The sequence below is a fragment of the Hippocampus guttulatus genome, chromosome 23 (genome assembly GCF_054856545.1).
Source record: "Hippocampus guttulatus isolate MCC_2025c chromosome 23, RoL_Hgut_1.0, whole genome shotgun sequence".
Classification (NCBI taxonomy): Eukaryota; Metazoa; Chordata; class Actinopteri; order Syngnathiformes; family Syngnathidae; genus Hippocampus; species Hippocampus guttulatus.
In genome coordinates, this window is record NC_141283.1 from 2,382,530 (window position 1) to 2,395,759 (window position 13,230).

A 13,230-nucleotide genomic window follows, 5' to 3' on the forward strand; every position below is an offset into this window, starting at 1 on the left:
CCGTTTTGCAGCCAATGGCTTCTTTTTGATGAACCTTCCCAGGACCTGGTTGACTGACAAATTACTTGCCCAGTGTACAGTATGCGTGTCGTGACCTTTTCTATTGTATGAGTGGCAACAAGCTGCTGCCCTGGTTAACTCTTTCAGCGACAGTGGACAGCTTATCATGTTATCAGGTTACACGTTGCATGAAAGGGTTCATGATGCAACTACTTCTGTTATCGTGTGGAAGAGCCTTTAATGTTTTGTTTTCCTATCACGAGATGTCATGGAGAGATTAAAGATCCATTATTTGGAGGAAAAAAAAATCTTTTTCAGACCCTGAAGTGAAATTGGCAACACCCACTGGCATAGATTTTGCAAGACATTTTGGTCCATATTATTGCAGGTTGAGAAAGGGCAAGTTTGTGGTCATCTGTGTCTTGTGTACTGCCATCAGTAAGAACAAAGAATGGTTAAAAAAAAAGCATTCAGATTAGATTTGGAAGATTGGATAGAAGATTGTTTATTTGTCACCCATGAAAGAAAAAAATAGGCTTTATTTACTTAATAATGCTGCTGTCAATTTGACTGGGGTCCAAATATGTGTACGGCACGCCAAGCTTAGCGTTCCTGGCCTTGATGTCGTCACTGAGGCTCGATAACCCCGCTTGAAACCCCTCCATCATCTGCTTGATTTCGGGTTCTTGGAATCGTTCGTCGGGATACGAACCCAAGAGTACCTGCCGGTATTGCAGAAACAGTATTGCTTGAGGTTCCGAAAATACTCGAAACCAGAGATCACGGAACAGTCCGAGACGTTAACGGCGCTCAACTTACGGTATCGGAGTAGTTCAGTGTGAGCACGTATAGAATGCTCGCCGTTATGACCGTCTCGCCAATATTTGGGAGCGTCTCCAAAATGGTCTCCATGCTGGACTGTCCTTTCGCGGTTGGAGATCGCTTGCGCAACAGTAAGGAACCGTTGGGGACAAACGTCTGGTAGTCAAACTAAAATATCAAAAGAAAACACTTTAGGTTTGCTTTTGCAAGAGGTTTCCTCTGTAGATCCCGAAAGACTTTTTGAGTCTGATTTTAACGGTTTCACCTGTCCGTTATTGACAGCAGCATGCTGAACGGAAACCGTGAAGATAACCATGGTGATGAACTTGACCACTTCCTCAACACAATGGAAGGCCTCTGGACATCCTGTCACAAAAACAAACAAACAAATTTAAAAAATATATAAATGTAGTTGCTATGCACAAATATTGTGTTGGCAAATTCAATGGCGTTTAATACCTAAGCGTTTATTCCCTAAAAAGCAATGAGTGAATATCTCATGGATCCATCCTTGCAGCTCCGAGTCTTTGACTACTTCGTCGTTTGAACGATAGAAGTGTCCCACCACAGAGTTCACAAATCTGCCAAGTAAAAACAATCTGTCCTTTGACTGGCTTCAAACCATTTATGTCATTTACTTATGATGGTGAAGGAAAACCAAAAATTAACCTGTGGATGATATCCCATAGTTTCAGTCCATCATCTCTGTAGTAGAAGTCAGGGATGGACTCAAGTCCTCGAGCGCGAATGTTGTCCGGTATACAGAGTGAGCTGTATGTGAGCTCATCTTGTGCACGCCTCATGAGCTCTGTCGTCCCATCGCGTCCAAGTGAACTCTAGCCACGTACAGTATAAAACACGCAGGGCTTGGTGTGAGACGTAGAAAAACCAGCAAGCAAATTAACTACCGTACAGTCATTAGTCTGACATGAGACACTCGCACCATTGCAAACGATCCAGAAGGTCCCAACAGGGTTTCACGGGCCAGAGCATTGACGTGTAGAATCCACCGGAAGTGCGGGATCAGCAACTACGGCGAAAGGGAAAAATAGCCCCGTTATTGTCGAAAAGGCATGTTCATTTGGGTGTACGGTGGTACCTTTACTTATGAAATTAATTGGTTCGGGAAGAAATCTCTTCACTAGAAAATTTTGTAAGTAGAGACGCGTTTTCCATGTAAATGTCCTAATCCGTTCCAAGCCCTCCCCAAAAGTCAGACAAAGATGTTTCCTGAAGCATAAAAATACATCCAAATATGTAACAAATACGTGTTACAATGAGATTATTGCACAATAAATGAGACTTGTGCATGTCAAAAAAAATGAATAAAAACGGTCATTTAACTAAACTGCGTTTATCGTTTTTTTTTTTTTTTGCCCTTTTTAGGGCAAAAATGTTCTCTCTCAGAGGTCGTTTTTTTACCTTGTAAATGGGATGAATGAGGGAGAAGTTGCGAAAAAGGCTCATGGCCCAGACCTCGGCGATGAAGTGAGTGTTCTTCAGGTGGGAGATTGCCTGGTGAGTCATCATATCCGCATTTTTGACCATTATCTTGGCTAGAAGCCAGTCTGTCTCAGAGTCACTGGGCAGGAAAATCGGGTTGTCCTCCGAGGGTTGTTGATGCACCTATCGAAATGTTGGAGAGCAAAACTGATCGGAAAACAATCGACAATCGGTTGTCAACTGTGAAATACCTGTATTGCAATCGGTATGAGTTTTTTCTCAGGGTTCAGGTAGAATAGACAGAGAGGCGCAGGCACTGGCAGACGTTCGCCGTGATAGAGTCTCCCCGGGATTCCGCTCAAAATCTTCTGGTCATAGAGGAACATATTCCCTCTCTGTGTGACAACGAAGGGGATGAAATGGAATGTCCGCTGGGCATCGTCAAAGAACGAAGCGCTCCGTCGATACCTTGAATTCGTTGTGCAGGGGCATGCCGATCTCCAGGTATGGCTTCACCATTTCCTCGGTGACGGGGAAATTTGGAGGAAGCTCCGAACAGCGTTTGATCAAATGCGGGTTAACGCCATTCAAGAACTGGTACCCATAAAAGTCGTCGTCTTTCCAGTGCTCAAAAAGATACTCTGAAGCGGCGGGAAATGAAGAAATCACCAAATCTTTAGACGAGACACATTTAATAAGGGCTTCACCTTGACCCTGACCCTACCTGAGATTTCGGACTTCCTGTCGTCAAAGATCATTTTCATGTCTTCAATCGTTTTCCAGCTTTCTTCAGATCCAAGCATCCCCTTAAATTTGAGTTCCGCAGTGCTGAAGGATTGAAACGCTTTCACTGACAACTTCTAACTTCACATCAAAAAGTCGGGACGTCGTGCTAAATCGTTCCAAAGTTACCCTGACAAGAAGGCGGACCGAGATTCTTGAACTCTGGACTTGGACATGCGGATTTCGGCAGGGACGCTTGATGTACTAAACTGGCTGTGGGAAGGTAGTCTTTGATCCATCGAGGCCCATCTAGCGGGGAATAGCGTCGCGTTTTAGACCGCGCTGAAAAGTCTCCACGCTTGCGCCATTTGGAAGAACTTACTGAAAGTTGCTCTTTTTCGATGCCAGTTCTTTTTTGCGGTGCTCAATCAACAATGGGTGCTCATCTTCAAAAGCCTTTATGGCTTTAAAAAAAAAGTCTAAATATTTTACTCCGTGAATTCAGAAAAAAAATAGATCATGAGTTTTGATGGAATTATCAACCAAACCTTTTCCTCCTCGGAGCTCCACCACCTCGTCATTGGAGAGCCACTGGTAACACGGGAAAAGCAACGTCTCTCCCTCCGGGGTGGTCACGGCGATTTTCGAGCAGAACCACTCGTCGTCCTTGCGCCAAAACCGCGGGTCTTTCTCGAGCTTCACCAGCAGAAGTTTCCCCAGAGGGGCGTCGATTTTGACGGTGTATGTCTCGCTCTAGAATTTAAGACGTGCGGGCGAAATAATAGGTCGAAAATGTACCGCGTTTCGGATCGTCTAACTCACCGTCCCGGTTTTAAAGTCAATGCCCCAGTTATCCAAGTCGGTTCGCTCGCTCTGCCCTTCGCTGCCGAGCAAGGTGACCAGGATGTGGTCCAATGTACCGGCGCAGTCCTTCCCGCCGGTCGTTACTTTTAGCTTACACTCCGCCATGGTCGCTCCGTAGCAACTTATTGAAAGGATGTCTTCCAACCCGACCTCTAAATGTGCTCAGGTGGTTATTCCAGAGTTTCCAGTCGTTTTCTGAACCTGGCAGAACCTTTTTTGGGTCTTCCTGCAAAGGACCAAGTGAGTCTATGTGAGGATTCGGTTCTAATGTCGAAAGATGAGAGAGTACGGGCCCTCAAAACAAGCCACGACTGGAATCACATTTCAGCAAAATTGGACTTGCCACATACCAAAAGCCCACAACGACCTGCAATTAGCCCTCTGGGGGATAGTTAGCGGTAGTACATGACTAACTTGTTCAACATGTTTGAGCGTACATCGGCGAGCTGGAGCCGATTTGTGGTTAAGGTGCAGACTGACGTCCTTAACTACCCTTCGTACACAAACTGTCTCCCTTATATGGGCGTGTTTGACTGCCACAGGTTCTTGTACATTGCGTCCATAGTTTTTGGGCTCAAGTATATTTTACTCCTCTGCAAATTCTGACGTTTGGTGCTTGTGAGGCTCCAAGTGTGCAACGTCTTTCTCGGCAGAGTTCCGGCAAACAAAAAGACAGAGCAGAATGCAGGATTAACAGACATGGAGATTTTATTGACCAGCCGTAGCAAAGACCAACTCGTCCCCGCGACGTCTGTTAAATCGATACGCTGTTTTCGATTTCTTTGGGGTTCAAGTAAGGGTAGGGTAGTTGAAGCTCCTTGTTCCTCTTCATGATGGCGTCGCTGATTGTGGACAATTCTGCTTGAAAATCCTCAATCATCCTCAAGACGGCCGGCTCACTAAAACGTTGGGGATAGTGACCCAGAGGGACCTGGGCGAGACAAACGAAAAAGACACGTTTAAGGTCTGACGAAAACCCAACGTGGATGTCTCGCCTCTAGAACCGTGGCGATAGACTTACAAAGTCATCATACTTCTCGCTGAGGAACCAATGAAGAGACGTGGCGAGCGAGCCAAAGGATTTGTCGGGCAGAGTCGTCAGTATGTCCTCCATGGTAGCATTTCCCTTGGCAGTGGGCGGAGCCAAATGGAGTAACAACGGACCATTGGGGATCCAAGTTAGATAATCCATCTGTAGGGAACAAAGAAAATGTCAATTTTGGGACAGAGCGAATCCAACTTCCATCTTTTGGTCTTCACCCGCCCCGAGTTCAACGACGCATGTCGCGCCGACACGGTGAAGATCAACATCGTGATGTACTTGATCAGCTCCTCCACATTTTGAAGGCTTGACGGAAAACCTGCAAAAGATCCACCGACACCCGCAAGTAGTCCACTTTTTTTACTGCCTTTCCCTCAATCGCAAACCAAATTTCAATCATGAGATTGACACAAGACCTGAAGCGGCGTTCCCCAGGAACCCATAGTTGAAAATCTCGTCAACCCATTGCTGAAGCTCCGAATCCGCAGACACGTCACTATCCAGCGGATAATAGAACACCACCACTGCCGTGACAAAACTGGGCGAGGAAGTGCGACGAAATGAGAAAGTACCAAGACGTGCAATGTCCAAAATGGCTCCATAGAATCTTTTTCATTCACAACGTCGAGCAGCAAGCAGGAAACGGAACTCACCTGTGAATGACATTCCACATCCTCAACGCATCATCTCTGTAATAAAAATTCGGGACGGACTCCAGACCTCTGGCAGCGATGCCGTCCGGAGCGCAGAGTGACGCGTAGCTCAACTGGACAAGCGCCCTTCTCATGAGCGGCACTTGTCCTTCCGCAGAAATTGAAGACTTGAACGAAAATAAGACGGCGATTGGTCGATCGCTTGTTCCAAGGAGACGTTGCTAATCAAACACCAAAGAAAAAAATTTCCCCACATACGTTATCGAAGAATCTCCCCGGGCCGTAGAGAAGAGCGCGAGCGACCGTGTTTGCAAAGAGGGTGCTTCGATGATGCGGGATCAAGAGCTGGAAGACATTTGACATCAGCGGCGTCCGTCGCCGCGGAAATCGCTTTGTCCCCGCCTTGCGTTTACCTTGTGCAGCGGGTGGATCGCGGGCAGGTTGCGAAGCGTCGCCGTTGCAAAAACCTCCGCGACTAAATGCGTGTTGTGCAAATGGCTGACGAGCAAACCATGCAAGGTGTCGACGTGTCTCACGTGCAGTTTCGCCAGCAGCCAGTCCGCTTCGGAATCGCCGGGCAGAAAAATCGGATTGTCCTGGGAGGGCTGCTGGCCAAGCTGTGGGAGGGGGAGAGGTTTTTTTTTCATTTGTTTATGCTTAAAAAGCCAATTTGATTATATATGCAGCCAATTAAGGAAAATAAAGCAGACCTGAATGGCGAGGGGGCGTAATTTATTTTCATCGGTCATGTGAAGTAGGCAGAGGGCAGCAGTCAGAGGAACCCGTTTACCATCCAAAACCGTTGTTGGCAGACCTTCCATGATTTTATAGTCAACAATAAATATGTTGCCATTCTGGAAAAGCCAGGAGGATAAATTTAAAAAAAATTGAACTATTGGGAAGACATTTAAATATTCGCAAGAGGTCAAATTTTGGGTTCATCTTGAACCAAGTAGTGAATTTTAAGCCGCACGGGATCGTAAGTCAAGCCACGACTGATTGGTTGGTTGGCTACCTCCATCTCTTTGTTCAGAGTGGTCCCCTCGGCCAAAAAGGGCTTCACCATTTCATCTGTGACTGGGAAGTTGGGCGGCAGCTTCGAGCAGCGTCGGATCATGTAAGGGTTGACGCCGTTGAGGAACTGGTACGCAAAAAAGTCGTCGTTCTTCCAGAGCCGAGACACTTTTTCTGGAGAGAGTTCATAAATTTATTTGATTTACTTTTTCTTTTCTTTTTTTTCAGTGAAGGCAGTACCTGCAAGGGTTGATTTTGACACATTCTTCATGTCCTCAAAGTTCTCCCAGCTCTGCAGTATGCCTGCCGCTGTGAGTGCATCCCTTTTGGGTAAAATACATGAAAAATGTATTCGCATTCAAGGTGTCCCCACATGAATTTGAGACACAGACAAGTTTCTCCACTCACACCAACTTTCGCCTATACGCAAAATGCTTGGCTTTGGAGAATGACAAGCGGTCTTCTGCTTGGAGTGATTTTGGCTCTGTGACGTTTAAGACAAAAGCCATTCCTTCAGCGTACTCATCCCATCTGATGGCACCAAAAAATAAAATTTAAAAAAGTCAACACCGATGAACAAGTAAGCTGAAATAAAAGTGGGGCTCGCTCACTCGTATGTCAACTTCTGTTGGACCAATTCCCTTTTCCGTTGGTCTTGGAGTCGTGGATAAAAGTCCTCAAACGCTTTTGTGGCTGCCAGAGATAAGAGACATTTTGCAAAAACATTTATCACAGCCATTCAATTGATAAGAGTACCGTAAGCGCCCTCTGCTGGCCGTAAAAAGACTGCACTTTTTAGGGGGAGGTAAAAAAAACGGGCCGAGAATATATTAAAGTCGTTTCACAACCTGTGCCATGTGTAAACAACCTCGAATTCGAAGGTTTAAAAATGAATAATATTTGATGATGGACGCTAACCTCTTCCTCCTCTCAAAAGCACAAGGTCACCCCTGGACAACCACTTGTAGCAGGGGAAGAATACGTCGTCGTCCTCGGGCGTCCTCACCGCAATCGTGGAGCAAAACCAAGGCTTAGCTTCAGATTCGTGGAGAGGATCTTTCTCCACTTGGAGCAGGAGAAGGAATCCCAACGTGAACGCAGACGTCACAGAGAACGTTCCCACCTGCAGGTGAGAAACAGTGAACCCCTGTATATTTTTTGAGGGGGGGGGGTGCGGGGGAGAGAAACACATCTTGTGTTTTGTTTATGCAAAAGTCACAAGACTTCGGGAACGACAAGAAGCAGAGAATCGATTGAAATGAGTCGAAGCGCTTTTGACAAAATTTGTCCTTTGTTGCCGCCTTGTGGCAACCATATGAACTGCAAAGGTCTTGTGACCTTTACAATTGAGTGAATTTGACCTTTACAGTTTGGAACGCGCATACCAAACTGTTCAATCTTTCAGTTCAACTAATTGATTGTTCACCGACGTGCATTCAAAAAAATTTCAGGAGGTCAAATAAGGTTCACCTGTAAAGTGTATTTTAGGTTCATCCTGAAGCCAAAATGTCCCCCCCCCCCCCTTTTGAGAGCAGGTTGTGGTATGACATAACATACCTTTTCGGTTTCATTCCCAGGGCCGACGCCGGTCAACTGCGTGCAGTTGGACTGACCCTGCGCACCCAGCAGAGTGACATAGACGTTGTCAAAACCACCGGCGTGCAACATGTCACCCGTTGTCACGGTCAGAGTGTACTCCGCCATTTTGCTAAGATAGAGATCAATACACCCTGCAAGTAAAACAACTTTTTTGGGGAGTGGGGCCGCCACACAGCTCTGCTTCTCATCACACGCGAGCGCAATCGGTTCAGAGTGAGTAAACAGATGAGGACAAGGAAGCTTTTAAGTGCAATGCCTGATCCAGCCCATAATAAGCAGAACCAGGTGTGCGCCATTGACTCAATGAGTGAGGTCTTTCCTCACCGAAGGTTACACACAAGTTCAGGGAAGAGATTTAGTTTCAGTTGCAGTTACAGGTGAGTTAAGCGCGCCAAAAAAAAAAGTAATTTTATGGGGGGGGGGAAAGGGTATTGTGAATTTGTGGTCTAAACTTGTTGACCAAATGAGATCGCCCACAATGTGAAAAAGTTGATTTATTTGACTCAACTGACCATGAATGCGATACAAATGCAGTTGCTGCAATCATTCTGAAAACTAAATCACAACACGGCCCACATGGGGTAACATTCAATCGGTGAGACCAACATTCGTCGCACACAGTACTGTCGACATCTATGATAAACGGATTTACTTGCGTCGTGCGTCACACGGAACTAGATTGTGCAATAATACTATCAGGCGGAATTTTTTTATTGCAAATAAACGAGTCACTCATGTTGGCAGGAAGGTGTTCTTTCATTAAGGCAATAAAGTGTACAACAACAAAAAAAATAGGGATAGTTCTGGTGATTTTTTTTTTTTCAAAGTGATTTTTATCTTGATAGTTCTAATGGGAATAATCGAGGACAAGTAGCACACGACAATCATTGCATTATGATCATTTAATGTCCTCCCCCATTGCTTTCGGAGTGCTTTTTCAGCCGGAGTGCTTCGATCGCCTCCTAACAATCTTCTGGCCATCGATATTTTCGGAGCTTGGTCAAGTTCTCCTGCCCCAAGCCCATAGCAGGGAGGGGCACCGGCTCGTTCCGATACGCCACAGTGTTGTACTGGCACTGCTTCAGGTGGTTTGACATGCTGGGGACGTCGGTGAACCCCCACTTCAGCACCGGGCTGAATGCGGTGCTGAACCGCCACACCTGTAGTCAAACAAACAAAAAAATGAATAAATAACTTGACTAACTGATTTTTCATACGCATGTTAGGTTCGTTCAAGATTCTAAATCACGGGTGTCAAAGTCAAGGCCCGGGGGCCAAATCTGGCCCGCCACATCATTTTTCTGTGGCCCGCAAAAGCAAATCAAGCATGTCAAATTATAAAGTCTGAAGCAAAATTTCAAATCGTCAGATGTAAGTCACAATAACAGTCATTATTCTTAACTTGTGATTAATTCATTCAGTACCAGCCAAGTCTGAAAAGACGTTTAAATACGCCTTTGGGAGTGAATGAGTTAACTAGTTATCCATTAATTTGTCGTGCGCTGTGTATGTAATATGTGGAGGTGATGAAACATTGATATGGCTTCCCAAAATTCATAACGGCCCTCCAAAGGGAAACCGTAACTACAATGTTACAATGTGCCGCTCGATGACATCACGGCTGCGATGGGTTAGACGCGGAGGTTTTTGAGAAGCGCTTCCCATCGGCAAGTGCTTGCGTGGAGTTCAACTCACTTTGTGCTTAACCCGCCACGATATCCTCCTGTGACCGCCGGCGCTTTGCCTCCTTTCCCACTGCAGCTCCACAATACCTCTGGTGTGGAGGAGACTGGAGCACACCTCCCTCATGGTCCGCGACACCAAAGACAGTTGGCACAGGCTGAAGCTGTCCAGGTAGCCCGCGATGTGCCACAGAATCTCGGTGGGTAGTTCGCTGAACCGGTCCGACTGTGAATCGCCGGAGAGTTTGGCCCCGGGATGAGGCTGCACTCCGAAGGAGCGAAGGAGCCTGCTGTGGACCACCTGGGCCCCCGGGGACGTGGGGTAAAACCTCCGCTGGGAGAAGGTGCAGCCGTAAAAAGCCAACGGGCAGCGGTGCTCCATCCAGCCGTTGAGCCCGGCGTGAACGTCGCCGTGGACGTTGGTGAAATGGGAGGAGAACTCATCCCGGCGGAAGGACTGAGCGCACACGAAGGGGAACATGTGCTGGTAGCGGGCGTTGTTGGGGATGGAGTAATTATGCGGGAGCGCCTCGGCCTCCAGCGGTTCCAGAACGAGGCCGAGGCGGAGCGTATGGAAGGGGCTTGGGCAAGGGATCTGCGGGGACGCGTGGTCGCAGGCGGACGCCGACGCCATGTCGCCGACCCTCGTGTTCGTCACCAGCACGGCCGCCGGGATGGGGAACGTCTGCGTGCCCGAGTGGCTGCGGCGGTCGTCCACGCGGAGGGGATCCGAGATCCTTCTGTACTCTCTTGACTCCTCCAGGCAGAAGATCAGGGCGGCTGTGATCAGGTCGATTTCTCCGAGCCCGACGGGATCATCGTCCTGTTCCAGATCTGAGGTGTCAACTGCTTTGTCCTCTGGCTCGGTTTCTACTGGACTCTGGCCACTGGGGAGGATCCACTTTTCTGGCTTACGGTTTTGTCTGTCTTGGGCCGCCACACGAGGGGACAGACCCACTTCCTGAGGAGCAACCAAGTCCTTCCGTGCAACTACCTCCAGGCAGCCATTCATGAACAAACTTTTTACTTCTTCCGTGGACTCATCTGTGGTTTGTCCGTTCTGAAAGTGCACCAGTCTGGGGGTCTGCTGATCAGCTTCTACTCCCAGCGCTTCAGCGAGGCTATTGGCTGAGTGAGCAATGCTAGCCGGGTCCGATACATCGGCGATGTTCCTCGGCGGCGCTTCCTCACCGTCGTGCGAATCCTGAGAAGGAACCAAGTCCTCTTCTGCGACCATCTCCAGGCAGCCATTCGTTAATGAACTCGTTTCTTCCTCAGCCCCCCGCGCGGTTCGTCCCTTTTGAAGCCGCACGAGTCCGCCCAGTCTGCTTCCCTGCATTGCGGCTTCCGCTCTCGCGCCTTCGACGCGGCCGTCAGATGAGTTTGCACGGCTCACCAGCTCCAGAGCGCTGGCTAAGGTCCTCGTGGTCTCCAGAGTGGCCTCGTACAGTTTGCCGTAGTGCTGCTCGTTCAGTCCGTTGATACCGTTGGCGATTCGCTCTTTCGCCGTCGCCGCTCGCAACTCAGACAAGCCTGACTCCGTCTCTTTGGGAATCTCACCCGCAGGGTCTGGCGAGCCCGTCTGGATGGTCGGCGGGACGGCAATCAACCTGAGCGATTCCAGCAAGGTGCACTGGTCCTGGAGGGCGAGGGCCATGTCGAGCTGCTCCACTTCCTCCACACCGCGACTCAAGCGCTCGTACGACGAGTAGTCCGTGCAGCTGACTGGCCAGCGGTTCCACTCCATGGTGCAGCGCACCACCCCGGCCGGACACACTTCCAAGTGGGCCGACATTTGGTTGCGCGTCATGGCGGCGGGGCAGCCGTAGGCGCTGTTCAGGCACGGCACCCTCAGCAGCGAGCACAGGAGGTGGTGCTCATCGGCTTTGCACGAGTGAAACACTGCGCCGCACGTTAGAGGGCAGCTGGTGAGTTGGCAGGAAACGCCTGGCAGAGGTCTGACCGCGCATCTTAGGTTGACACAGGACGTGCAGTGAGCATGTTCCTCGGCCATTTTGACCTGCCCAATAAGGGGACAAAGCAAACATTACACCATTCGGTCAGCTATTTGCTAAAATGCTTTTCCTCAGCTTGTTACCAATACCAGCTATCGACATTGAAAGCCTGCGCCTCATGGCAAAATCTCCAACAGTACAAAAGTCTTTCGTACTTTACAAAAGTAAAGTGCTGTGAAATTTCATCTTCCTCAACTCTTTTTCAAAGTTCATCAAGCCATGATCATTGTATTAAATAAAACAATGAGCTCACTGATCCCGTCTATTCGCCAAATATGTATCGGCACTTTTCATTGTGCCATATTATCAAAGTAGTTATTGTATAGAAATACCTTTTTCTGTATTTACATATACCGTACTCTATATTACATTTTATACAATACTTTTACTTAATTGCAGGAGTTAAATTAGTACTTATACTTTAACCAGTCTTTTTTTTTTCCTCCACAGTTTTTGCCACCGCTGACCACAGTGCAACAGCCAAGGTATCAAAACTGCACTGTACTTAACATCACTTAAATTCACCACTTTGTTTATATCACCTCCAACTTTTGCTACCTGACTGTTCAATGAAGCATACAGTTCGTTTGATAGAACCGGTCGCAGCATCATCGCTGTCAGTCTAAACTCCGAACGTGTTTGGATGACTTTAGTCGGGGATCTCTATTTAACATGACCGGTGATGCTAACCGTGGCTAAAAACAATAGCATTGTCGGAAGTTTCGCTGGCCACTTCTTCAAGCTGTTGCGATAAATAACAAACAAACAAAAAAACAAGACGTACAAGCAAAGTGGGCACCTTCTCACCTTTTCCTTTAAGAAGCTGTGCGTTAGAACGGACAGCAAAAATAATGCAGCGGCGGGAGTAGTTTATGAAGGATGAGTTCACATCCGTGTGTCGACTTCCTCCTCCCGAGCCTAGGTGGTCACGTGACCAATAGTCATACTCTTGAGCCTGGCAGCTCAGAGCCAGCAAAATCGCAACTACGCTCGATACTATGGCGTGTTTTTGAAACCTATTCGACCACAAATGCAATTCCGCGTGTTCGTGATAGCTGATAACCGTGAAAGACCTCCGTCACAGTCTATTGTCGTTGTGCGCTTGATTTGGGCGCCACATTGATAGCCTCGGCCAGCTATACTTGCACGTCAACAGAGGCGCCATGTTTGTCAGGGCAAAGTGCCATTCGTTTGCGAGAATCATTTGAGCATAATAACTTTTATCTCGTGGTTTTAATTCATGTGAGTAGAGTATAATCACATTTATATTGTGGGTTTAATGTGTGTGCGCGTGTGCGGCTTGAAAAATGCATGCAGATTAGATAAGTAGTACAGTAATAGATATCACTTTACTGTACATCAAATTCATTTGA

The 13,230-nt window shown here is 47.6% G+C and overlaps 3 protein-coding genes across 3 annotated transcripts; all 3 read right to left on the minus strand.

Annotated features, from left to right (window-relative positions):
- Positions 1 to 503: 503 nt before the first annotated feature.
- On the minus strand, positions 504 to 4,088 carry LOC147185687 (hydroperoxide isomerase ALOXE3-like). The gene is made up of 14 exons (XM_086103986.1): positions 3,811 to 4,088; positions 3,537 to 3,741; positions 3,371 to 3,452; positions 3,178 to 3,297; positions 2,990 to 3,093; positions 2,734 to 2,906; positions 2,517 to 2,660; positions 2,245 to 2,448; positions 1,766 to 1,852; positions 1,492 to 1,658; positions 1,282 to 1,403; positions 1,088 to 1,188; positions 820 to 990; positions 504 to 722 (listed from the first exon to the last, which is right to left on the minus strand). The coding sequence occupies exons 1-14, from the start codon at positions 3,955 to 3,957 to the stop codon at positions 543 to 545; spliced, it is 2,007 nt and encodes a 668-aa protein (XP_085960112.1). The 5' UTR covers positions 3,958 to 4,088; the 3' UTR covers positions 504 to 542.
- Positions 4,089 to 4,606: 518 nt separating this feature from the next.
- LOC147185688 (polyunsaturated fatty acid lipoxygenase ALOX8-like) lies at positions 4,607 to 8,265 on the minus strand. The gene is made up of 14 exons (XM_086103987.1): positions 8,119 to 8,265; positions 7,480 to 7,684; positions 7,173 to 7,254; positions 6,970 to 7,092; positions 6,802 to 6,884; positions 6,563 to 6,735; positions 6,258 to 6,401; positions 5,961 to 6,164; positions 5,806 to 5,892; positions 5,548 to 5,714; positions 5,311 to 5,432; positions 5,113 to 5,213; positions 4,874 to 5,044; positions 4,607 to 4,783 (listed from the first exon to the last, which is right to left on the minus strand). Exons 1-14 carry the CDS (start codon positions 8,263 to 8,265, stop codon positions 4,607 to 4,609), a joined length of 1,986 nt encoding a protein of 661 aa, XP_085960113.1.
- Positions 8,266 to 8,636: 371 nt separating this feature from the next.
- Positions 8,637 to 12,759, minus strand: LOC147185689 (F-box only protein 30-like). Its single transcript, XM_086103984.1, has 3 exons — positions 12,665 to 12,759; positions 9,856 to 11,862; positions 8,637 to 9,320 (listed from the first exon to the last, which is right to left on the minus strand). Exons 2-3 carry the CDS (start codon positions 11,854 to 11,856, stop codon positions 9,123 to 9,125), a joined length of 2,199 nt encoding a protein of 732 aa, XP_085960110.1. The 5' UTR covers positions 11,857 to 11,862; positions 12,665 to 12,759; the 3' UTR covers positions 8,637 to 9,122.
- Positions 12,760 to 13,230: the final 471 nt, after the last annotated feature.